The 24840-nt window shown below is 48.5% G+C and overlaps 2 protein-coding genes and 1 long non-coding RNA gene across 10 annotated transcripts in view; 1 reads left to right on the top strand and 2 right to left on the bottom strand.

Moving 5' to 3' along the window:
• Nucleotides 1-1790: 1790 nt before the first annotated feature.
• Nucleotides 1791-9235, bottom strand: LOC115333982. Its single transcript, XM_029997590.1, has 2 exons — nucleotides 8646-9235; nucleotides 1791-4640 (listed from the first exon to the last, which is right to left on the bottom strand). The coding sequence occupies exon 2, from the start codon at nucleotides 4636-4638 to the stop codon at nucleotides 3646-3648; it is 993 nt and encodes a 330-aa protein (XP_029853450.1). The 5' UTR covers nucleotides 4639-4640; nucleotides 8646-9235; the 3' UTR covers nucleotides 1791-3645.
• Nucleotides 8892-24840, top strand: part of LOC115333983 — a 26832-nt gene continuing 10883 nt past the window's right edge. The window contains exons 1-4 of one of the 5 annotated variants that reach the window (XR_003921001.1): nucleotides 8892-8993; nucleotides 12120-14734; nucleotides 15874-16041; nucleotides 16238-17843. This is a non-coding gene — a long non-coding RNA (uncharacterized LOC115333983). Of the gene's footprint in view, nucleotides 8994-9383; nucleotides 14735-15873; nucleotides 16042-16237; nucleotides 17844-20173; nucleotides 20259-24840 lie in introns of those variants that run through there. The other 4 variants (XR_003921000.1, XR_003920998.1, XR_003920999.1 and 1 more) reach the window with 4 other exon arrangements.
• Nucleotides 17836-24840, bottom strand: part of ADAMTS2 (ADAM metallopeptidase with thrombospondin type 1 motif 2) — a 190130-nt gene continuing 183125 nt past the window's right edge. For 3 of the 4 annotated variants that reach the window (XM_029997583.2, XM_029997585.1, XM_041119265.1), the window contains one exon: nucleotides 17836-23009. In XM_029997583.2, coding sequence (XP_029853443.1) covers nucleotides 22546-23009 — 464 coding nt within the window. In that variant the 3' untranslated portion in view covers nucleotides 17836-22545. The remainder of the gene's footprint in view (nucleotides 23010-24840) is intronic. The other variant, XM_029997584.1, reaches the window with a different exon arrangement.

The following is a 24840-nucleotide window of genomic DNA, read 5'->3' as shown; positions in this document are numbered from 1 at the left end:
CCGTGGAAGCAGCACGGCTTTTATCTCACTCCGTGACCTAAATTCCTAGATAAGGTTTTCTTTCTTGTCTGGGAGCACTTCTGAACAGGCTGCGACTTCTGCAGGTTTATCTTGACTGGTGATTCCTCAGCTGCTGTTCTGTATAGAGAAAAAGAAGGAGAGCATTTCCCACGGCCCCAGCTGTACGTCCATGGGGCAGTATGGTCGCGAAAGGCGAGAACAGGCAGAAAAGTGCTGTATAGCCATGTCAGCCCGTGCAAATGCATCCCATTTCTTTTCCCCTGGCAGGACTGCAGGCTCCCTCGGCAGCTCTCGGTACCTTCTGGAGAGCCCTTGGTGGCCGGGGAGCAGCGGGGCTCTCACCGCAGCCGATGCGGGCAGCAGTGGGGTGAAGGGGCTGCCCCACACCCCGGCTCCTTGCTGAACCGGCCCGGAGCGTGTCCATGGGAGGTGGATGATGTTGTACGGCTGCAAAACTGCCTTATCCAGGGAAGTGTTGCGGTATTTAATTGCCCAGCGATTTCATGGGGGCCAATGTGTTCATTTCCAACAGAGGCGATGGTGAAGAAGGTGAGGGCTGTGCTTTTCAAAACAGGATCTGTCTGAACCTGAAGGGTGGCTGAAGCTAATAACCCTCGCTATCTGCTGTCTCTGTCCTATGTAAGCCACGTTTCCTTTTGTCACCCCTGTCACAGCCTTTACTGCACAGCTGGAATCCCCTCAGCCCGGGGCTCCCGGCCCCCCCGGCATTCCCATCCTGCGGAGCTGCCCGGCTCGCAGGGACCATCGGCCCCGTGTTTCCCTCCTCTCGCCCTGCTGCCTTATCACTCCTGTGACCCGGATTTGCCTGTGCCTCTGTTTTTCCCCATCTTCGCTGCATCCCGGCAGCTTCGGCTCCTCTCGCAGTTGCTCGAATAGTAGCTCAGTTTTCACCAAAGAAAAAGTATGCTCCGGAAAAAGCCGATTCGCTCCAAAGCTTCATTCCTCCAAGCCTTGCTGCACCTAACGCCAAATACCTAGTGCTCCACGGGCACGTAGCAACCTGCTGCTAAGCAAACCTGGAGCTGCCGCCGTGTTTACAAATACCCGCCAGCACTGAGCCCAGCCCTGCCGTTCGCCCCAGCTCCGCAGACCACGGCACTGCTCCCTGTCCTCGGTAAGAGGAGCTGGGGGCTTTTCCCAAGGTGTCCTGAGTCGCACCTCTAACCTGTTCCTGCACCTCTTTGCTCTGGGTATTGCGATATTTGCAGGGCCGGGAGCAGCAGAAAGGGCTGAGCTGTGAGCCCCATGGCTGGGCTCTCCTCTAGACGTGGCACATCGGTGCTCCAGTCCCTGCTCGCAGGTTTTAGATCTCTGGGGAGCTCGTGCTGGAAAAGTTGATGGGTTTTGGGGTTTTAGAGACTCGCGGGATCATGTGGCAGCTGAGAAGGATTCACGGTGTTGGGCATCAGCTGCCGAAGGGGTGAGGTGTGAAGGCCCTTTTGTGCCTCTGCCATGAGGATGAATATTTTAGCTACAGCGCTTGTCCCGGGGGAACCTGCTGATGCACAGCTTGGCTGGTTTTAAGGGAAGCAATTGCCTGGGTCCTGGGCACGGAGGGCCTGACCCTGACAAGGCAGAAAAGCTTTGCAAGGCATTGAATGTGTGGGGAAAGAGCCTGGGAGTTGGGTCTGTTGGTGACCTGGTGGGGTGAGAAGGTGTTTGGGTGGGGAATCACAAGCCCATGTGCTGTGGACCAGCCCTGCACTGAAAATAATCACCCGTGGTTCTGCAGTAATGGAAACAGCAACTTGGTGTAACAATTTTATTTGTTTCCTCTGTCAAAAGCAGTGATACATGCAGTTGGCACGAGACTTGCTAGGCATTAGTGTCATAAGTATTCACATGGAGAGAAATTAAAATGTTAGCAGGGCAATAAGGACAAGCATCATTAAATCCCAGCATTAACCTGAGAAGGAAGGGAAAGATGTAGAGGAGGCGGAGTGGGCCGGCACCTCCCTGATTCAACTCTCTCCATCAGCTCTAATAAATGCTGGAGCCACCTTCACTTTTGTTCTTGCTGTGTGGTTAGTTCAAAAACAAAGATGAAAAGCGTCAGCTCCACAGTGCTAATGAGTTTCAACAGGAGAAAAAATATTTGAGGTAAGAGATGTGAGAATGAGAAGCTCAAATATGCTCACCTTTTGATCCTCGAACGTATTTACACTCATGTTGGTACTGAGCAGAAGTTGCCTTCTGATTTAATCTGCTCAAGCGTGGTTTAGAAATCATTTGTGAGCATTTTTATAATTGCAGCTTTCCAATGGTTTTTCCCATCTTAGCTGCTGTTGAACAAACAGCCTGGTCCCCATGCTCTCCTCTGTGCCAAAAGATTTGTTCCTGGTAGTAGTAATAATAATTAGGCTAGTATTGCTTTGCAGTTTTCTCACCTACTTCTCCTGGCTGGCTTCGGAAAGTGCGGTACCAAACGCAGGTACGTGAGGTTGCTCTGACTGCAGGAGAAAGCGCCGATGAGAGACGGTTTCTCTGGACGGAGAAGTCTCTGCACAGCCGCGAGGGATGAGCTGGCCGTGTACTTACCACACCACGCCGGGATCTCACAGCAGTGCGGGAATCCTTCTCTTCTGACAGACATCCCATGTAGCACTAACGTCCGCTGGATTGTTTTACATACGTTGTGTGCTAGATGGTCATACCACGCACTTACGCGGTGGTTTTTTCATGTTTCAGTCTCACAGCACCAGGCGAAGCACAGTCAGCATCGTTAGCATGGTCAGGTAGGTGAGAATATAGAAGCACAGATGTGAAGGGACACCCAGAAATTATTATTTTACATTCAGGTCCTGTGACAGTGCAGAGACCAGCATGACATCTGTTTTTTTTACAGCTGGCATCACAGGTTGTTACAGCTCCAGGACAGCTGCGGCACTGGCACGGCAATGCCCACCCAGGGCTCCTAGCTCTCCTCCTGCCAAGAGTAAATCAAGGAGTAAAGGTAACAGAGTTGTGCCGGGGAAAGAAACAGGAAAATCCCCACCCAGAGGAGCTGTAATATTCTCCATGTTGCCCTCTAGCAAATCCTCATAAAAGACTTCTTGCGATTTTTAAAAAATATTTCTTTATGGTACTGCACTAACAGATGACCTATCCAGTGGTATTCTGCTGTTGGCGCAGGGATCTATAATGGGTCTCCTAGTAAATGTCTATGTCAGAGAGAGCATGTTTAGTACTGTCCAAGCATCGGTCAAAATGTTCCTTGCAGAATAACTGTACCTAAGTGTGAGCAACGTCTGGCTCTTTGGCATTTGCTGGAAAACACCAGTAGTTTGATGTTCCCGCAGAACAGATGGGGTTTGTACTCTCTCCAGCTTTTCTTCATGCTCAGGGCAGTTCTAGGCAATAGGCGGGGGGAGATGCTTTATGAACTGTTGCCTTTCCAAAATGAGAACTAATTGCTGTTTCCTTAGTGGATGAGACTCTGAATTGTCCCTTTGCCCACTGATGAGGGATATGATGGGTCACAAAAGTCTGCCTGACTTGCATGCACATTCAAGCCATGTTTTCTGTGTAAGGACTCCAGGGAGAGCATCTAGAGCACAGGGTGGTTGTATCTTGTGAATAAAATTATTCTGAGCAGCTACTTCTTCACACTTCAGAAATAGCTGGGAGCAAACAAGCTTTTACCTTTGCTTCTTTCCAGATGCATCTGTGCTCTGAAATCCAGTTATGGATCATGGCTTTTTTAGGTACCTGGAAACACTCGGAGTATCTCTGCTTGGTGGGGACATCACCCGTTAGATTTTTGTCACAGTGAGACGTTTCTCTCCCTTCTTTTTCATCGGTGCCTGCTCTATTGAACAAACAACTCTGCCTTCTTTCAGAGCAGCGCAAGGCTGGGTTTCCTACCAGCTTCCCTCTGGCTGAGGATGGCAATAGCTCTTCCCCATTAATGAACACAGGGCCGTTTTCTTTCTGACTGTGGTTACTCCCTAAAACTGTTCCCTCATCTCTCCTGAGATACTTCAGCTCTGAGCAGACCGCTTCTTTCTGCACTGGTCTTGGGGAGGGAAGCCTTGGAAAACTGAATACTCGTGGAAAATTGGGTTTCCCTCTGGCTTTTTCTTTCACGGTTGGGGGATGAAATTCACCATTTAGGGCAGAAGAATTGCACCGTGAGTAACCAGTGCTGGAGCTTTTACCGTATGAAGAAGCCTTGGAGGAGCAGAGCTTTCCTGCACCCGTGTAAATCTGTGCCAGGGGGTCCTCTCTGGACCAGAAGTCGGTTTCTGCAGGCATGACTTTTCCCAGCGGCACCACATTTGAGATGAGACTGGTCAATTTATATTTTGATGTTTCCTGCTGTGTCCCTCCAAGGGATGGAGAACATGACACGTCTTCAAGGGTCTTCAGAGTCTTTCTGTCCTGAACCTTACAGCTGCTTTCAGGAAGGCCCGGGAAGGTGGGTCTGGCGAGGTGGCAGATGGATTGAATGTAATCGTCGCTGGAGTATGAGTCTGGGCTGGCTGCAGTGCTTCCAGTGCACTTCAGGTTGCTGGTTGGATCTTCCATCACTTCCTCGTGGGTTTCGCATATGGTTGGGAGAGGCTTTGAAAGACTCAATCTTATCCGGGGTGCCATGGCTGCAAAGAACAGACCAGACATGATCAGCCTGTGAAAGCCAGCTGCGGTAAAGAAATTCTGGGCTTGTTTCTGTAAAGTCCACGCTACCTGAGCCACCCGATGTTTTCTGGTGGCAAACAGTGGTGCTTACAGAAACTGCATTTTAAAAGTTTGCTGGCAGTACTTTTATATCCATGGCTTCATAAAGACCCCATATATAGAAAAGAAGCCAAATGAAGCTCAAGGGCAGCCTTGGCTGCGGTGACCACGAAATGGTGGAGTTCAAGATCCTTAGGGCAGTGAGAAGGGCACACAGCAAGCTCACTACCCTGGACTTCAGGGGAGCGGACTTTGGCCTCTTCGGGGACCTGCTTGGTAGAGTACCATGGGATACAGCCCTGGAGGGAAGAGGGGCCCAAGAAGCTGGTTAATGTTCAGGGATCACCTCCTCCAAGCTCAGGAGCGATGCATCCCAACAAAGAGGAAATCAGGCAAAAACACCAGGAGGCCTGCATGGAGGAACAAGGAGCTCCTGGACAAACTCAAACACAAAAAGGAAGCCTACAGAGGGTGGAAGCAAGGACACGTAGCCTGGGAGGAATACAGAGAAATTGTCTGAGCAGTGAGGGATCAGGTTAGGAAAGCTAAAGCCCTGATAGAATTAAATCTGGCCAGGGACATCAAGGGCAACAAGAAAAGCTTCTATAGGTACATCGGTGGTAAAAGGAAGACTATGGAAAATGTGGGCCCTCTCCAGAAGGAAACAGGAGACCTGATTACCCAGGACATGGAGAATGCTGAGGTACTCCATGACTTTTTTGCCTCGGTCTTCACTGGCAGTCCAGGGACTGGGAGAATGAAGAACTGCCCACTGTAGGAGAAGATCAGGTTTGAGACCATCTAAGGAATCTGAAAGTGCACAAGTCCATGGGACCTGATGAGATGCACCTGTGGATCCTGAGGGAACTGGTGGACAAAGTGGCTAAGCCACCATCCATCATATTTGAAAAGTCGTGACAGTCCGGGGGAGTTCCTACTGACTGGAAAAGGGGAAACATTACCCCCATTTTTAAAAAGGAAGACCCGGGGAACTACCCACCAGTCAGTCTCACCTCTGTGCCTGGCAAGATCATGGAGCAGATCCTCCTGGAGACTACGCTAAGGCACATGGAAAATAAGGAGGTGATTGGTGATGGTCAGCATGGTTTCACTAAGGGCAAATTGTGCCTGGCAATTTTGGTGGCCTTCTACAATTGGGTTACAGCACTGGTGGATAAAGGAAGAGCAACTGATGTCATCTGCCTAGACTTGTACAAAGCATTTGACACTGTCCTGCATGACATCCTTGTCTCTAAATTGGAGAGACATGGATTTGATGGATGGACCACTTGGTGGATAAGGAATTGGCTGGATGGTCATACTCAAAGAGTTGCGGTAAATGGCTCGATGTCCAAGTGGAGACAAGTGACAAGTGGCATTCCTCAGGGATTGGTATTGGGACCGGCGCTGTTTAACATCTTTGTCAGTGACACGGACAGCGGGATCGAGTGCGCCCTTCGCAAGTTTGCCAACGACACCAAGCTGTGTGGTGCAGTCGACAGGCTGGAGGGAAGGGATGCCATCCAGAGGGACCTTGACAGGCTTGAGGTGAGCCCGTGTGAACCTCACGAAGTTCAACAAGGCCAAGTGCAAGGTCCTGCACATGGGTCGGGGCAATCCCAGGCACAAACACAGGCTGGGCGATGAGTGGATTGAGAGCAGCCCTGAGGAGAAGGACTTGGGGGTGTTGGTTGGTGAGAAGCTCAACATGACCCACCAATGTGCATTTGCAGCCCAGAAAGCCAACCATATCCTGGGCTGCATCAAAAGAAGTGTGACCAGCAGGTCGAGGGAGGCGATTCTCCCCCTCTACTCGGCTCTGCCTCTACCCCCTGCAGTACTGCGTTCAGCTCTGGGGCCCCAACATCAGCAGGACATGGACCTGTTGGAGTGCGTCCAGAGGAAGGGCACAAAAACGATCAGAGGGCTGGAGCACCTCTCCTATGAAGGCAGGCTGAGAGTTGGGGTTGTTCAGCCTGGAGAAGAGGAGGCTCTGGGCAGACCTTATGGCAGCCTGCCAGTACCTAAAGGGGACCTACAGGAAAGCTGGAGAGGGACTTTGTACAAGGGCGTGTAGTGATAGGACAAGGGGTAATGGCTTTAAGCTGAAAGAAGGTAGATTTAGATTAGATGGAAGGAAGAAGTTCCTCACTGTGAGGGTGGTGAGGCACTGGGACAGGTTGCCCAGAGAGGCTGTGGATGCCCCGTCCCTGGCAGTGTTGCAGGCCAGGTTGGATGGGGCTTTGAGCAACCTGGTCTAGTGGAAGGTGTCCCTGCCCATGGCAGGGGGGTTGGAACTGGATGATCTTTAAGGTCCCTTCCAACCCAAACCATTCTGTGATACTATGATTGAGTGCAGTAGAAACTAAAAGGTTCATTAAAGAGATTGGCAATCGTGCTCCCTTCTGAAGCAATGCGAGGGGTCAGCAGCTGAAGCAGGTGGGACAGGCGCACTAGCTCGTCTCACTGTCCGGGTTGTAGCAGCAAGGGACAAACTACTACTCTCCTTGTTTAATACTCTGCTGGTGTGTTCACTGTAACAGGGCTCTGACTTCACAGTGTGTCCGAACAGGCAAGAGCTGATCTCAACAGGAGAGGAGCTGACCTACCCCTGTGGGGAGCATCACATAAATAAAGTGACATTACAGCTGATCTCGTCTAGAAGCACTAGGTGATAATGTACAAACATGTTCATTTTCGCCTCTGCCAGTGGTTCATAAATGTAATTATGGAGTGGTAGAGCCTTCCCTGAATGCTTACGTAGAGTCAAAGGGATTTAATTCATGTCCTTTATATTCAAGTAGTTATCTTCAACTCTTTTTAGGATGGATTTCCATCAAAGTGCTCCCACTAGTCAGGTAAACCTTGTTTACAAATATTTTGTGTTGCAGTGTTTGCTAACTGCACTGATTTTTTTTTTTTTTTTTTTTTTCCCCCTCAAAATACTCTCCCCTGTGCTTTGCTTAACTCCCCTTCTGGCAGAAATAACCACATAGCCTGGATCCTTGACACCCCCCCTGCTTTTTTTTAACTATCCCCCCAGCATGGAATTTGTATGTGAATAATCTACTGACACAATATAGCTTTGTTGTGTGATTGAACACAAAAGTGCTTTGCTAGCTATTTTACTGCCTTGCTTGTCATTGCTGGAAATAAATCTGGCTTTGTAGAACCTCCCTGCAAAGCTGCGGATCACACATGGAGTGCAAGGGAGCAGCTCGCCCCGAGCCCAGGGTGGAGCTCACGGGGTGCCCATCCCTCCCCGAGCTGCTACTGGTTTTCATCTCAGGTGCTACTGGTAAAGTCAGCCAAGCTGGGATTTGCTGAACTGAGAGCAGGAGATGCTTGTTTTAAACCTTATGGCCTTTTTATTTCTCTTTCTTTATTCCGTCTGCTCCTTTCTTCTCATTTCTTTAAGCATTAAGAAGGCGGCTTGCTCCTCCACCTTTCCTCCCACCCCTCGGCCAAGCTCGGCTTTGTCGGGATCTGGGCCTGCTCCGACCCCGCTGTCAAGGAGCGCGGCCAGACGGGTCAGTTCGTGGGCACCGGCACGCCGTGCGAACTTACGATAGCGCTAATCATTACCTAATTCCCGTTAACGCGCCCTTCCTCCGGAAGGAAATTAAATTACCTATTTACAGTCAAACTCTTCTGATAAGATGGATCGGTTCCAGCCCGGATGCGATCCCCTTTACCCCGGGGCACCGCGCCGGCGCGGCCCCCCCCTCCGCGCCGAGGTCACCTTCCCACCCGCCGCCACCACCCAGCAGCCCCTGGAGAGCAAAAAAACCCCCCCCCCTGCCCTGCGCCTTCCCCTCCCACCGCGCCTGGAGCATCCTCGGCTGCGGCCATCCTGGCTCCTTCCCAGCAATGCCCAGCACACGGCCCACGTGCGGACCCCAGCTTTTGGGACATGCTCCCCTTACCTGCGCCGCTGCCCGGTGCGGAGGGACGGGCGGCTCTCGGCTCCCCCCGGCTGCCGCGTCTCTCTCCCGCCCTGTTTTCGGCACGGAATATGTGCTGTCTAAAACTAAACCGTGCACCAGGCTTCCCTGCCTCCAGTCAGCTGATTCGGCTGCCTGTTTTGTTGCTGTTGCTAAATATAGCCCGCTGGCTGCCTGCCCTGCCGGAGAGCCCGCATCTGACAGATGCCGTGTAGCATCGGGGCAGCGAACGGGCATCAGGGAGGCACGACCATCCCAGCCCCAATGGGGGATGCTCCACGACAAATCCCTGCTGCTCGACTCCCTTATTGTATTTTCTCCACGTGAAACGTGAGCGCGGTGCTGTGGTTTTGCTGCAGGAGAGGCTGCCTGTGCTCCAAACCGGGGGCGTGTGTGAAAAGACAAGCCGTAGTACCATCGTATTTTGTTGCTGAACGGAGGGCCCTTAGATTTTTGGATTGCTTCCACCCCTTCTCTGCCTTATTTCGCGGGCAAATCCATGCCACTTCGCCAGGTCTGCCCGAGAGAGCGAGAGATGCTTGCAGCATCGGTGTCACTGTCCTCCCAGTTGTGCCCCAGCAGCGGCAGGGGACCGGCTGCTTGAGCCATGCACCCGCTGCAGAGGCGCAGCGGCAGTGCCGGCAGCCTTGTCCCTCCTCTGCCCCCCCCCGGGAAGAGGTGCAGTCATTGGCCCTCTTTGTCTTTCACCGCGCTGGCGCCCGCCGAGCGAGCCCACGCAAGTGCGTTATGGCAAATCGCCTCGCCAGGAGGACCGGCAGCGTCCGACCTTGCGGGTCTCCGGGCAGCAGGGATTAGTCTTTGTTTTCTGGCTTATTAATATGCTGCAAACTGATTGCGATTCTGCTCTAACTCCAGTAGCCCTCTCATAGCTCTGTTGCAGCATCGCGTTGGGTGGGGAGGTGACCAGTTATTTTGCAGCTGAATCTTCCTTCTGCCTTTATTTCCAAATACTGCCCTCAGAGGGAGCCTCGATAGCTGCTGTTCCTTACTGGGGAATAGCACGACGTCCCTGTGTGACCACGGCCAGAGAGCGTGAGTGCATTTCTGAACCTTGCTGCTCCCCACACCACCTGTCCTGAGCTGCTGGGAGGGATGGAGGGAAAAGCAAAAATCCTAGATTAAAAAATCACTACTTAGTTTTAATGCAAATATTCTCAGTGTTACCAGCAGTCAGGCTGGAATTGGCTTAGACTGCTGATTCGGTTGCCCAAGCCCACACTCATCATACAGGTTCTTTCCTTATCTCCAGTGGAAAGAAAGAAGCAGCTCATAAAACTTGTGCATCCCTTCAGGATACAGTTCAAAGCAGAGATTATTTGCTTTCTGGAAATAGCCATTGCTTAGCATTTAAATATCAAAGGTGTGCAAGCTTAAGCCGTTCGTCTGGACTGCTGATGCCAAACAGCTGAAGTTTGCTGAAATGACCCTCAACCTTCATGCATTAAATTTGCTAACAGCAATGATCAGCTGGGGCTGTGCTGTAGTAACAACTTAGAGCTTAGATTTCTCCTTCTTGCTTGCAGGCACCATAATTACCATCAAATGGGGGGAAAAAAAACCAAAACAAACAGACTAGCTACTCTAAGCAGCTGCAGTATAAAGCTTGGGAAAGCTATTTCATGAGGAAAATCACTGATCTGGAAAAAAAATTCCACATGTGCAGATGTGCATGGATACTTCATCTTTATAAAACTCTTCAAGACCATTCCCCTCTCCTGGAAAGTCCCTCCTCCCAGCTGGAGCCATCTCCTTCTCCAAGGCCGCATGGTTTGATGGAGCAAGTAGAACTTGGCGGGGGGGGGGAGGTGCAAGGGTCCGGGCTGGCCATGGCCACCCCACCCAGGAAAGCAGCTGAATTAGGCTCAGGGTTGGGTTTTCGGGCGTCTAACAGGGTCAGGGTCCCTCCTAAAGCTTTTCCATATCATTGTCCCTCTGCGTGGGTTTGGTGGTGTGCGGCGGGACGTTGCAGCCTCCCCGGGGAGGATGGGGCTGGGGAGACCTCACACCCCGCTCGGAGAAGCTGCCTAAGAGCCTCTAAAGTGATCAAGGTCCTCCCGAAAAGTGGTTAGGTAAGGTGTTTCTTTATGAAGCTACACTAAAAATATGAGTTTGCAATAAAAATCCCTTCTATCTATTGAAATTAGTTTCTTCCAGACGTCTGGTGTTACGGTAGGAAAATCACGTTTATTCAAATCACTGTTACTGGAATTACTCAGATAACCGCAGTATAAATGATTTGTTCTCTATCATCTCTTTTACATTCTTGATATGAAGATTAAAATATAAATTTAAAAATACCAGATACAGCTTAAAAAGTAGCTATCATTAACCAAATATAATTTACAGCAATACCTCTTTTTTTTTTTTTACCTCAACCACAGCCGTTTGGTTTTCTCTTTCATCGAGTGGTTGCCAAAAAATATTAATTAAAAAAAAAATAATGCACCTTTGAACGCTTGTTTGTCTCTTCACAAAACTGCTGTAGGTGTCTTCCAAGCACTTCTGAAGACGGCTTTGGTTAAACCATCCCGGTCGCCTGTACTTACACTCCCCTGAGAGAGCGCAGTGAATCAGCATTCCTGAGTGCATGAAAACCGTGAGCAAATGGGATTAATAGCAAAAGAAAACAGCAACAGCAGCGGTGCCCAAGCTGCCAAGGAAAACACAAGTTATTAGTTCTGCAAGGCTTGGTTGAATGACTGAGATCTAAATGTTGTAGACGGGTTTTTTTTGGTTGGTTTTCTGTTTGTTAGCTTTTTTTTTTGAATGCTTCTAGTTTGGGGGAAAGCCTTGTATTGAAACAGTTTAGCAGAGTTGCACAAGTGTAACAGGCAGCTCTCATTTGGGCATTTTTGAAGCTTGTTGATGTTTGGCTAAACAAACCAATTAATCTTTGGGAGCCCTAAATGGATACCAAAGTCAATTGCCATTTTGGGTACTCTCAGGAAAAATACTCTTACTGCCAAATGCGGGCTCTGGGACGGCGCCGGCACTGCTGGCTAAAGCCAATGTCCACCTGATGGGGCATCAGCGCTGCCAGAGCTGCTTCATAAATAACTTTTGCTTTGGAATATTGCAAGGAATATTTATTTAGATGGGGGAAAAAATCACCTTATGCTTTCCAACATAATGAATCTGTACAGCGGGTGCTGGGGGAGCTGGGCAGCTGTGATGAGCAGAGGGGTTGGATGCAGGTCGGAGCGGGTGGCACCGATGTGACAGCTCAGTGATGCCACGTTGCTGCTCTGCTCGTGCCTGCGGTGACACAGCTGAGCCCTGGGCGCTGGGACGCAGGCGTCACTGCCCTGGGCTGTGGTAGCAAAATCCCAGTTTGAAAGAAATCCCAGTTTTTGAGCTCACACAGCGAGAGGCTGTAATCGGTAAAACTGTAAATTCACTGTGGTTTTTTACTTTTTTCTTCTTTTTATTAAGCAGGTTTTATGCTGCTTGGCATCTCTCTGCCTCCGCTCGTCTCTGACCTGTCCTCCTCCCGGAGCAGCCGCAGCACCCAAAGGCACAGGCATCGCATGGGGACGCCCATCAGCCCGTGCGCACCGTCCTACCACACTCCTGCCTGCGGAAATGAGGGGTTTTTTTGGTAAACTGGCAAATATTGTGACTGGTGGATGGCTGGGCAATGCTGCCACCCTGCTCCTGTGCTGCGAGCCGGCATCTAAAATCATGTCAGAGAGTGTCAGGAAGGGAGCGGCGTTAATGCCGGGCTTTGCTGTAGCGTTAGCTCTTGCTGGGGACGGGGTATGGGGTTAGTGCGATGCTGAGCACCTCCATGCCTCGTTGCAGCGAGCTGCTTTTCTCTTGCATGTTTGTTCATTAAAAGTTCAGGAAAGGAAAACAGTTTGACCCGATTTGTGCCAGATTCCAGATGATTTGTGTTCTCTAATTATATTCCCCAGCCCGTTAACCTAGCGTGCGTTACAGCAAGCGGCCGCAATGGTACGCAGTGAAGATACTCCCGTGAAACATTAATGAGCTGTTTTCCTATTAACTAAGACAGAGCTGGGTTAGAAATGTCACACCCACAGCTGTTGCCTTGACTGCAGCTCACACGGTAACTGGTGGCGGCTACTTGTACAAACGCTGTAACTGATGCACACAGATTTTCTGGAAATTACCACGTATTTCTTGGTCTTTTGCAAGCGAGGAACCAGTTGCTGCGAGGGCTGCGTTCCTGCAGCCCGTAGCCATTTAGCAGAAGGCTTGTTTGCAGGAGGTCAGCTCTCCATCCAGCTGGGAACATGGGTGGACGAGTCCTTTTGGGAGGCTTTGAAAAGGCTCGGCGTGATTTAGGCACTCAGTTTCCTTGGGATTCCAATTAAGCTCAGAAAATGACTCCAGGGAGCCTTTGCTGGGAGTTTCTGGGCCATGCTGGTGTCATGGGTTCGTCAGCCCAGATCCCACTGGTGCTGGCAGAGAGCTCAGTGCCGGTGCGGTCTTTTTTTAAAGAACTTTGATGTCTCAGAAAGTGCAAACGATGGTGGCTGCTCGCTGGCGACTGCCCCTGGGAATCCAGCCCAGGATATTTATTTGAAATGACATAAATATTTTATTTATTTATATTATTACTGGTCTGCGTAAGGTTACATTGTGTCTTTGTACGCATGCATTTTTCCATACATCATTTTAGATTATAGAAAAGCACATCCAGACTCCAACAAAACACCTGACCACCCCGAAGCGCCTGAACACCGATGCGGTTTTGCCTCTTTTGGACGCACCCCACGAAGAGGCTGGGAAGCGGAGCGCTGCCGATCGCGGCAGGGCTCGCCGAGGACACCGTGCTGCCAGCACTCGACAGCCTTCTCCTACCCGGGGTGCCACGAAAACCCCCGTCCCGCAGCAGCCCGGGGTGCCGAGTCGCTCCCAGCGGCTGCCTGAAGCCGAAACCCATCAGGGTGGCCCCGGGGACGCCGGCAGTGGCCAGAAAATCTGAGAAATCTGTACCAAGGGGAGCAGCGAGCCGTGCAAATGCCGTTATGTATTACAAGCAACAAGCCTTTTCCTGCCGGCCGGGCCTTGCAGAACAATTGCACTTCACTGGCACAGCTCCTTCCCAAACCCCCTCTGGCAGCGCTGGCGGGCAAAAGGGGTGTAAACGTGCCGTGCTACCGATCCACCTCTCCTCGTGCTGAAAATAAACCCAGGCGGACCGAGGTTAGAGTACAAACGTGCTGTGCAGAAGAGTGGGTGGCTGCTCAGCTCCCGGGAAAGCCGCGTTTGCTTCTCTTTGCTCTGAAGACCTCAACTGCACGGAAATCCAGCTTTCATTTTTCAGGCCCTGGGATCTCCATCCTTTAAATATCAATTTTATTTCGGAAGCTGTCCTGTGAGTCCCACAGACTCTCCTCCCCTCAGGTCACAAAGGACCCAGACAATCTGAGTAAACCTGCCATAAATGACTTCTGTTGCACAAGAGATTCTTCAATCACAAACAGCAAGAACATCCCAGTCACTTGCAAACAGAAAACGGACCCCATTTTGCTCAGTAAATGATTTGTTACAAACTGCCCAGTATTTGGCTGCTAATCCAAGCTGCGGGCTCACCTGAGACAGGTTTGTCTTCCCACAGCTGTTGCATTTCTTTAATGAAAGAGCTTTGCCTGATTAAAAAATTTGCAAGACCAGTTAATGATAACCATCAGTGGAAAACCCTGCAAATGTTACTATCCTCTAAACTTTCTGTTATCAGCTGGAGCTGGGCTGTGTTTACATGCCCTAAGAAACAGCACTCCCAGAAAATAACTTAATTCGCGAACTATTTTCTGTGGTTTGGGTGGTGGGGGTGATCACGGCTCTATTTCGCCACTGCTGCTGCTGTCTGTGTTTCTCTCCTGCAGGCTTCATGTTTGTCCTTCAGCCCCCAGCTGCTGGTAAGGCACGGACAGCAGTACAACAGCATCTTCGCATACATCCACGCTGCGGTGGGGACCGAGCTGAGCAGGTTTTAGTTTATTTATCTGGTCCTTCCTGCAACCCCGGGATGCAGAGAGCCCTTCCCACCAGATTGAGGGTTTTTTTACCCTGGTATCAAAGTCCAGCGGCTGTTTCATAATCGTACTTCTTGTACCGTGCCACCATCTAGTGGTAACTCAAGTAGTAATTCTGCATCTGGAGAGGTGAAGCAGCCCGAGCGGGTCCTCCACCGCCAGCCTTCCCAAGCGGGAACCCAAGTGCTGCTCGGAGTAGCACGGATGCAAAGTGCAATTTCATCGCCTAAGGCTGGTGGGAACACTCTGCTGATGAAGCATAAAACCCAGCAGATTAACTATGATGAGGTTTCTCCCACATATGTCACCCTGCTCTGCTTCTCGCTGTAATGAGTTTTTAGAAGTGCGCTTGCACTCGATGTGGTTCTGTGGCTCCTTCGCTTCGATCCCTGCTCGGCTTTGGAAAGCTGCTGATGAGGGAGGGATCGTGGAAGGGTGGTGGGGAGGGATGGCGGGCGAGAGCACAGGAGAGCGATGCATGCACACCCCCCCCAGCAGCTCCAGCAGGGTTTGCAGGTATTCAGTCCCCAGAAGGGCTCTGCACCATTTTTTGACTCCTGGGAGCAAAGCCAAGCCCTGGGTGGGCGGCTGGAAACCACCCCGTACCCCCCCATCCCACTGTGTGAAGGGACACTCAAGATTTGCACGGCGCTTTGGAGGAGCTAAGTTCTGTCTGGTGTCATTGAGAATAACCTGAATAACCACTTCCCTGGCTTGGAATTGCTCCTTGAACTGCTTTGCCGTTTTTTGTTTTTTTTTTTTTTTAGAGAGCGCTCAGCAGAGCCAACCTGCCCCTCCACCAGGCTCTAAGTCCTTCTCCCAAGACATGAATATTTGCCCAGGGAGGCTCTGGTTTACCAGCACAGGCTCCTTGCTCTGCCCATGCTACTTCTCACTGGTGTTAGTGGGATTGCAAGTGGATTTGGGAGGATCTCTGCTGGGAAATCCATCCCTAGCCCATTCCTCCCGTCTTTGTTGAACCAGCTGCCCTCCAGGTAATCCTGCAGTGCCTGTGACTGCCTGTGCACGAGCAAGGGATCCCCTTGCACGTGAGGAAGGAGAGTGTATGCACACCCCATTAATTAACTCATGCTGTGTATCAAAAAGCTGATCCCCCTGATAATGCCCAGCACCAGCCCCCTCACAGTCTCAGCAATGCACGGGCCAATTTTATTTCTTCCAAGGCCAGAGCAGTGGTTCCCATGAAGACGGTGGGGTCTCCTCTCAGCACCTCTTCAGGATGAGGTCCTCAGGCACAGAAGACAGAGGTTGCAAATGCTGAGACCCATTTTGCAGTGCAATGCATGGTTTTGGCATTTAGCTTATAGCTTGCTGCCAATGTATCACACCTGGTGAGTTTGCTTTTGTGGGGATGCAGGGAGCCAGGCACGGCTTCGTGTGCAGGAACAGGCGAAACACCGGTATTTGGTGTTTGTGGATGCCATGGGAGTAGGATACTGTACAGACATCATCGATGTGAACGAGCTAGAACATTCTCCTTGCAGCTTCTCTCTTCTGGGATAACTTTTCCTTTCCTTCCACTGCCAGGGAGCTGCTGCTTTAATGCACACACTGCATTGAGGTGGGTAAATGAATCCCGGCCAGCGATGTACTCAGTGCTGTTTAACCTGCTACGATCCTGCCCGCCCTGCAACACCAGGCTTCCTAGAAGGAACTCGTTATCTGCAATGAGACCCGAGCTGGGCCGTTCGTTTTTGGGGGCATGAGCATAACGCCTTCAACTGGATGAGGCTCCTGGCACAAACGCTCATGGGGCTGTTCCCAAAGCACGGCTTCCCAGGCTCATCCAGCCCCACGGCAGGTACCTTCAAATACGCTTGGAGAAAGAGGTGTTACGCTGTCATGGGCTTTCCGAAACAGTGACAGTCCCCCAGCAGGGTCCAGGGGACGATCACAGTATTTCTCCTTAGAGATGAGGTAGATTTTTAAAATTCTGCCGCTTCCCTTTGCATTTGGCATCACCCCCGGGCCAAGGAAATGATGTTCAGGAGCTTTGAGACCTGAAGGGGCCAGAGCTGCCCCCGCGGGGCCGTGTGTACGTGTGCGTACGTCTGTCCGGGCTCCCGCATGGGCACCAGTTATCGCCCAAGTCTGAAGAATAGATGCAAAGGGGCTAAAAAGCTGATATAAGCCAGGAGAGAAAGAGATGGCCTCCTGTAATTGTCGTCTTCAGGCATTTCAGAGAGAGAGAGGAAGACTGGGGGGGGAGGGAGGGGTGTTGGACGTGTTTGACCCCACCATGGGTGTTTGTCATGTCGGACGTGAGACCCTGCCCCATGGCCACTGTAAAAATCTCAAAATCTTTGGGTTGGGAAAGCAAAAGCCATTTAAATATAACCCTTGTCACAGCTGTAAATTAGATACTATATGAATTGTCATAGTAAATGAAACCCAGGTTTTGGCTGGTCTTCTGTTTTATCAGGGCATTTAAGTAAGTAAATGTCTTTTCCATATTGAAAGTGCTGAGGTAGTTCATTACCTGATTAAAGAACATGTTGGACTTGAATGCACTGATGGTGCTAACTGAATAATCAAGGTAAGCAGGGATCTTTCAAATCCTCAAGCAACAAACTTCAATTAGATGGGAGAGATTCAATTATGCTTTAAAGGGAACCTGGCTATGAGCATGCAGGATATGGCAGAAAAATGTATGCAAAGAATTTCATGGAAAGGAGCAATTATTTTATCACTAGGACATGCAAAGTGAAATTTGCTCATCAGTCCTGAATAGAAGCCCAAATAACTGAGCCTTTTAAGGAGGTGATGATACATGGACCAGGATGGACTTCAGCTGAATGTAAAGGCTGAGAGCCTCAAGCAGGTTTAAGTGAGTTTGATTGATTTCTGTGCAGTTATCAACTAAGGTTTTGGTCAGTGACTTCATGGTATTTGGCCTTGGATAATGGATGTTGTAACAAGGATGTAGGACGTCGGCAGCAAGTGTCTCCCAATCCCACTTCATTAAGATAAAGTTTTAGAAGTTGAATTGTTTTTGAGTCTGAAGATGCTGGTTCTTCCTCCCCCAGCATCTCTGCATCAGTGAAAAAAGCACAGGGAAAAGTCAAACACTTTGCAAAAGAACACAGACATTTGAATTTAATAAATTATAAAATTAAAGATTCTAATTTGTATATACATTTTTAATATACAAGAAATGGCTATTTATTGCAATTTCTGTTAAGGCATATGTAAGTGAATGGAAGTTGCATATAGATATTCAGATGAACATAGCTAATACTGTGCATTGTAGGTGAGTAAATAAGACATTAAATGCATTACGTAATAAAATAAAACATAAAACCCTTTGAGTACTGGTAAAGCACCATTTCTAGAATTCTCAAAATATCTGAAAGCATTCTATGGAGGTGTTGTGAGACTCTAAATACTGAATGGATATATGAATATAAAAAGTGATGCATTCATAATACATTACAGAAATTTTTAAAGGAATGTTGGTGAAAAAAATGGCAGTAGATTGGAGCCAAAGGAACCAGAATTGGTTTGGGATCTTTTTTTTTTCATGAGGGGCTGTCACCTGGATTTTAAGTTTAGACCAACAGAAAAATGACAATTTAGAAAGCTGTGTACTTGCATGGTTAAATCATAAAATGCATTGACTAATGGGAGCACATTGCTTTAGCTCTCAGATCTCTGAGATGGTCTCTGCAGGAATATATTTTCTTACAAATCTGCTTTAGTTTCTGGGGATTAGGTTACATTAAAATACCACTCTGCTCATTACATCTCAAAATGCAATACCTGGGCAACAGCAAAATGGTTACAGAAGACACACTACGGTGATGCTCTTGCCCAATTACAGCATTGTAGAAAAGAGGAAACAGTTATCAAAAGTTCAACCAACCAAAAAAATGACCAAAATTTCCACTGCATGACATGGAACAACGATCAGCTGAAGGCAAAACCCCACCTATTGCCTTGGGCTGCTTTTTTCTTTATCAATAGAGCTCTGCTCTGTGTTTTCCAGTAGAAGTGAGGTACATATTCTTAGGAAACGACCTTAATGGGAACTGCTGAAAAAAACCAGCTTCTGAAAAATTCATGCCAGCTTGAAAAGAATCCATCTTCCCTGGTCTGAAGAGACTTTTTTTTTTCCTCTCATACAGCAAGACTGTAAAGAGAAGGCAGCTGGTGGCTCTGCTCCATAAGGAGATGGACCAGGCTGTGTCCATCAGCGTCTCACTGTCTTGAGCAATCTAGACTGAAGCTGCTCCTTCAAATACCATTTCAGTGTTCCCCAAATAACCACTAGAGAAATATTCAGTAGAATTAAAGCCAGCGAGAAATAAATCAAATTAAGTCTCCAAAAAGGTGAGACTGAGAAGGGAGCAAGCCCTTCCTACATGCAGATGCCACCAGGCATTGCATCTGGTCCCTAATGAACACCAGACCTAGCGTAGCACCATACCAGCCTTCTGGGAGGCTGCTCACGCTCCAAGATGCAGCAGAAGTCTCCACCTTATCTGGAAGAGTGCTTTTGGTTTGTTTGATTGCGAACTGACTCACTCTAGAGAAAGAACAAAGAGGTCAGGTTTCTGAACTTCGAACCAGCCTTGCAAGTTCAGCCAGGGTGTCCATGCTGCGTGTGAGCGAGCGAACCCCCGCGAATTGACCTTGCCCAGCCTACAGCAGTGCTGGCTGCTGGAAGACACAGGTGGAAATGCTCAGCACAGAACCGCCTAGTCCATTTTAAACATTGGGTCACCCCACAGGAATGGGCCTTTCCTTGTGCCGTTTGCAGAAAGGGCACTTGAAGTTGCACCAAATGAATGCCTGCCCCACTTGCTATTGGGACACAACTTAGAAGTCCTTTGCACAGAAGACGCTATTTGTAAGACAGCATCTGAGCTGTGGGCACCTCCTCCTGTGGCATTTCTTCACATTATCTGGTTGACTAAGCCTATTCCAGAAGCTAAGGAAGAACAGAAGCTATTAGATGGGTTATCTCAGGCTTCTGGAGGTCAGAGAAATGGGTCTCCACAAAGTCTCAGAGAGCAAGGCTGGTACCATCCTCACCTGCATAACTTCAGGCCCCAACCCCTCTCTACCGTTGGGTTTGTGAGGGTTTTTCCTAAGTTTATCATATGCTTGGATGTGCTTCTAGGCTATGAAAAAAAGCTGGAGGTTGTGGTTTATTTTTACTGTCCACAGAGCTAAAAGCAGGATAGTAACTTGAAGGGGAAAAGATGAGTTTTACACTAACCACATCTGTGTAAAGGAAATGTGGAAGGCAAGAAATACTCACTATGTCTACAGGCTGGGAGCCCAGCTACAGCTTGTCTCGCATGGCACAGCAGCTGGAATGATGTTGTTGTAGACACGTCTTCCTTGCTTATAAATAGCATGGTGGGTTTTTTTTCCTTTCAGTGCCCATTACTACATTGCTCTGTTTTGCACAGATGTGACCTGACCCTACGCTGTTACTAAAACTCGTCCTGTCTGTAGGCAACCACAAATCCCTCGGCACAAGGCTCCTGGGGCCAGCGCCGGGCTTGTCCGTGCATCGTTGCTCTGTAATGGCAGGCAGACCATGGAGCAGGGCTGGGACGAGCGAAGGCTACCACGCAGGCAACTGAAGATAAGCAACCTTCAACTGCAGGAAAATGCTTAGTGTCTCACGAGTTGAAGTCTGAGGTGTGACTCCTGCCACCGCCCCAGCCAACCGCTGCTCAATGCTGCCAAACTGTGGAGCTTTAGCTTTACTTTTCAAAACCAGAACAGATTATTTTGTTGCTTGTGCTGGCTGCTGCTTTCACATCTGCAGCCACGTCTGCTTGGCCCAGATGTTTCCTAGTGCTCTGGACTTTCACCAGGCCCGTTCTGCTTTCTGGTCTTCAGGGTCTTCAGTGTAACTCCCATCCCTGTACTGAGCTGCTCCTAAACGCTCACCCAAGTGTATCACCCCGGTCCTCTGTAAGAAGGGACGCTTGATGCCATCAGCTGAAAACATTCCTTCTGTGCCTTCGCTAGTATCTCCATGGAGTATTTTTCTTAAACCAGGTCCTGTCCTTCACAGTTTTCTGGACACAGTTCAGGCCAGAACAGTTCGGCATCTCGGTGCTGCAAAGACTGCTGTTCCTGCAGGCTCTCGCATCCTTTCCAGGAGGACTGGCTTGTTCTGAAGAGGAGACTGGGCAGCTCGTCCAGCCGTGGTGGTCGGGGCAGAAGTCAGGGTTGCAGGAAGCCACATGTTGTTCACCTTGCAGTGCTTCTGAAGCTCTTTGCCAGCAGCTGGACCACAGAACAGCTTACACATTGCTGGAAACTCAGCACATTTCCAATAACTATGTGACTGTATATACAGGCTTATTACCGGCACTGCTTCAAACTAAGACCAGTTCAGGCTGGACAATGAGATCTTACTCTCAGACTGGAAAATCTGAGCTAGGAGCCATCAGACCTACCTAGTGGTAAAAGGAGGATTTCAGGGAAGTCCTGGGCTCTGCAGGGGGTTTACCAGCAAAGAGGAAACAAATGGAAGAGTCCAAGCCAGGAGACAGGAGAAAAACTGCTCAGATACCACCCACAGCAGGAACCAGTGCACACTCCCCGTCTCTGCGGTGTTAGAGCCAAGCTGAATTCATCTTCTGCTCTCCAACCAGGAATTCAAAATGACCTATGAAAACCATGATGACCCTGAGGGGAAAGGAAGTACTCAAAGGGTTGTCAGGTTACACATCTTAAAGTTTCTAGCAGACCTGGTACTGTGAGTACACGTGTGTGTGTGTATGTACGTGTATATGTAAGGGCATAGCAAACAATTCACTTGTTCACTTCTGCACCAATAAAGCTGTCCTAAGGAAAGGTAGATAATACAAAATTATTTCCTCCAAAATAACCTCATCCTATGGGAGAAAAAAAAATGTTTTCTTAACAAAGCACCAAAGAAAAGGCAACAAGAATCCAGTCCTCTTTAAGTTAAACAATATGTGGGTAGAAAAAAAATCAGACCAATAAAAAAAGCACCAACCGAAAAAAGATCACTGAGGCTGTTGCATTATAGGAACTTTAAGACTATCAAAAACATGGATAATTGTAAACAGAAAGACTAGGATGTTGTCAGTCCAAGTTGGCCGGATCTACCCTACTAAATGTCTTGCACGTATTCAAAAATTTAGGAGAATCCTTTGAAATCACTTACGGAAATATGTAAGCTACTGTTTGCCAGTTTTTAATTTACACATAAATACATGGCTACAGAATTTTCTATGTATTTTCTTACGCAGTCCCGGTTAAGAAAGCTATGTAAGCACATGCCTGGCTGTAACCACAGGAGCAGCTCTACCAAAGTCAGCTGAGCTTAGGCTGGCACGTCCCTAAGTACCTTCCTGAACCGGGGGCTGAGTTAGTGCCCGGGTTTATGCAATGCACAGAAGCATCACAGGATTCCTGACCACCTGCTTGTCAGTGTTAAAGGGATTTGTTATGTCTTGTGTCTGTTTTCCTCCATCCCAAGTGTAACTCCCATTACTATTCCCAAGCAGTTTTACACAGGCATAGAAGAGTTAAAAGAGCCCATAAACAAGAAACCTGCTAACCTGGCCTAGGTATTACGGTTTGTTTGGATTCAGTGAAACGCTGTAATGATATTGCACTAATACTCTACCGTACCCTGTAAACCTAGCCGTCAAAGTGTTCAGATTAGCACTTATGAAACAATCTGTCATTTCCATTTATAGTAGGCTTTAGAATTTGGCATCTCTGCCATAGCACCACTTTGATTTTTTCCCCATTTTTAGTCTCTACGATATGGGCAATACTATGATGTTGGTAACATCTCTATAAGAGAAAAACGTTGTTTGTGCCGTATTTCCATTTTAGTTTATTTTCCTAAGAGTCTCTTTTTTCCTTTTCTCAGCAATCAGCTCCTGAATTCTTTGATTCCTTGTCCTTTCATAAGGTATCCTCCTCCGTGTAATGATGTTGTGCTGTGATACTTCATTATCCAACCCATCGATTTTATAGGGAACATCCACCGCATTGATTTCTGGGTGCTCCTCAGTTGCATTGGAAGGAGGTGCACGTGTTTTGGAAACAAGAGGAGGGCTGGTGGCAGACTGTGTGGTGGATGCTCCTACAGGAGGGCTGAGGGTTGTCAGGAGCTCCTCCTCAATGACATTATTCTTATTTACGTTAGAATCAGTTACATTGTTGTCCTCTGTTATGTTGCTGTACATATTGCAGGACTTGCAACACAGCTTATTGTAACCGGGAATCGAGCAGTAACGAGAGAGAACTTCCATGCGACAAAACATTGACTTGTCTCCTTGACAATGATCTTCTGAAAGAGAAAAAGGGAACAGATAAATAAAGAGCATCTTCACATTAATCAGAAAAAGAAACACAGCTGAAGCTTTGGCAGTGGGCAGAGGGTTTGGTATTTAAAGTGGGATGGAAAACTGGCAAATGAGCCTTCTATAAGCAGAAGCAGGCTTAATATTAAACCTAAAATTCAACTCACTTCAAGGGATGCAAAAGCTGATCTGAACCGTTTGTACCAGCCCCATCCACACTATAGACCACAACACTCTAATTTTTGGCTTCACATTCTGGAAGTGCTACCCTGAGGACCATGCAGCCACAATGAATTGCATTCCTGCCTTGGCTTAGAGTTCAAACCACACTGATAGTACTGTGTTGTTGCTAAAGCTACATTAAACCCCCAGAAAGTCATCAAGGTTTATAGTGAGAAATCTCTTTCTCCCCTCTTCACTCCTTTTAATGCTTTTGTGCAATCTAACAGTGACTAACCACAGTCAGGGGTAATTTATATTTATCCGGACTGTCTCAAGAAAGTCAGCTCTTATTTCGATGTGTACCGTGTAACTCTCAGAATTAATCTGAGTCCACCCGCTGGAATGGTATTTTTGCCAGGTACCTCTAGTCTGAAAACACCAGCATTGCCTGAGCATGTCCCTTGCTTGAGAGAGAAGTGGTGCATTTAGCATAAGGCTTTTCTCCTCCTCCTAGAAGGGAGCTGATATTTTCAGAACGACAAACTCCAGTGTGATGGAGTCAAGCCAGTCCATTAATGACTGGGAGTCTCAGTAACAAGTCCTGATTTTTGTGTCACTGACTGGAAAACTGCAATAAAAGAGAAAGAACGATAATTGATAGTTTCAAGCTGCCAATGATAGCCGTTATGACAATCTGCACTATGACAAAGGTGTTACAGCAGATCCTGATCTTGCTGAAATACAGGTGCAAAAATGTAGGCTAAGGCATTAAAGGTGAACTAGTCAAATGGTATTACTGTCTGAGAAACATAAACAGAAGGCTACTCAGAGATTACTCAGGCCCTTGTGATTTCTGCTCAGAGGAGGTAGAGGACCGTATGAATTGGCGGCAGATGGATGGTGAGGAGTTAGCAGACTCCCTGGAGAGAAAACTACCTGTCCTCTGTCCTACATACACGCTCTACAGCTCCTGTGCCTCCAGGCTGAAGTGACGGAGCCAGGAACTACCAGGAAAAATCCCAACACGCAGCCCATGCTGAAAGAAAGAGGAGTCAGAGGGCTTGTAGGAAAGGCGAGGGCTGAGGAGAAAGGCAGACTGACCAATACTTGGCATAATCGGTAACAAAACATTTTCTGTGACCAGAGTGCCGAGACAGAGATGAAATCACTTCTGCCTCTCTCCCTGCTCTTACTACATTTCCACCTACTCTTACAGTAAAGGATGAGTAACGCCAATTACTCGCCTTTATTTAGAGCGTACCCGATAGCAGACGGCGTGCTCAAGTCAGCGTGGTACTGGAGCTCATATTTCACCATCCTGCTATGAACACTGACTTACTCTGTCAGCAGCCTTACAGCAAAGTAGAGAACCAGAGCAGATTCAGAGATACCAAGTGAACTCAGAAAGTGTAGGTGTCGCCTCTTCACTCATCCTCAGTTAACAAAATAGGGCATTATAGGTGTTTAATTGGCAAACATATCAGTCTAAAATAAACTAATAACTTTGCTGCTGCTTTAAAATGCTAGTACTGGCTGAGGAAGTAGAAACACCTTCCTTGCGTTGTATTTATGCCCCAACTGTTGCATTTGTTGCAGAAAAGCAAAATTCTTGTTCCTATTTTCAAATGCGTCAATTCATTTTCATATTTTTCAAAT

This window comes from Aquila chrysaetos, chromosome 22 (genome assembly GCF_900496995.4).
Source record: "Aquila chrysaetos chrysaetos chromosome 22, bAquChr1.4, whole genome shotgun sequence".
NCBI lineage: Eukaryota > Metazoa > Chordata > Aves > Accipitriformes > Accipitridae > Aquila > Aquila chrysaetos.
This window is presented reverse-complemented; position numbering and strand designations above follow the sequence as displayed.

Bases quoted from the DNA above. Each gene is read 5' to 3' on its own strand.
- LOC115333982 (XM_029997590.1), bottom strand. From the start codon at position 4,638: ATGGCACCCCGGATAAGATTGAGTCTTTCAAAGCCTCTCCCAACCATA.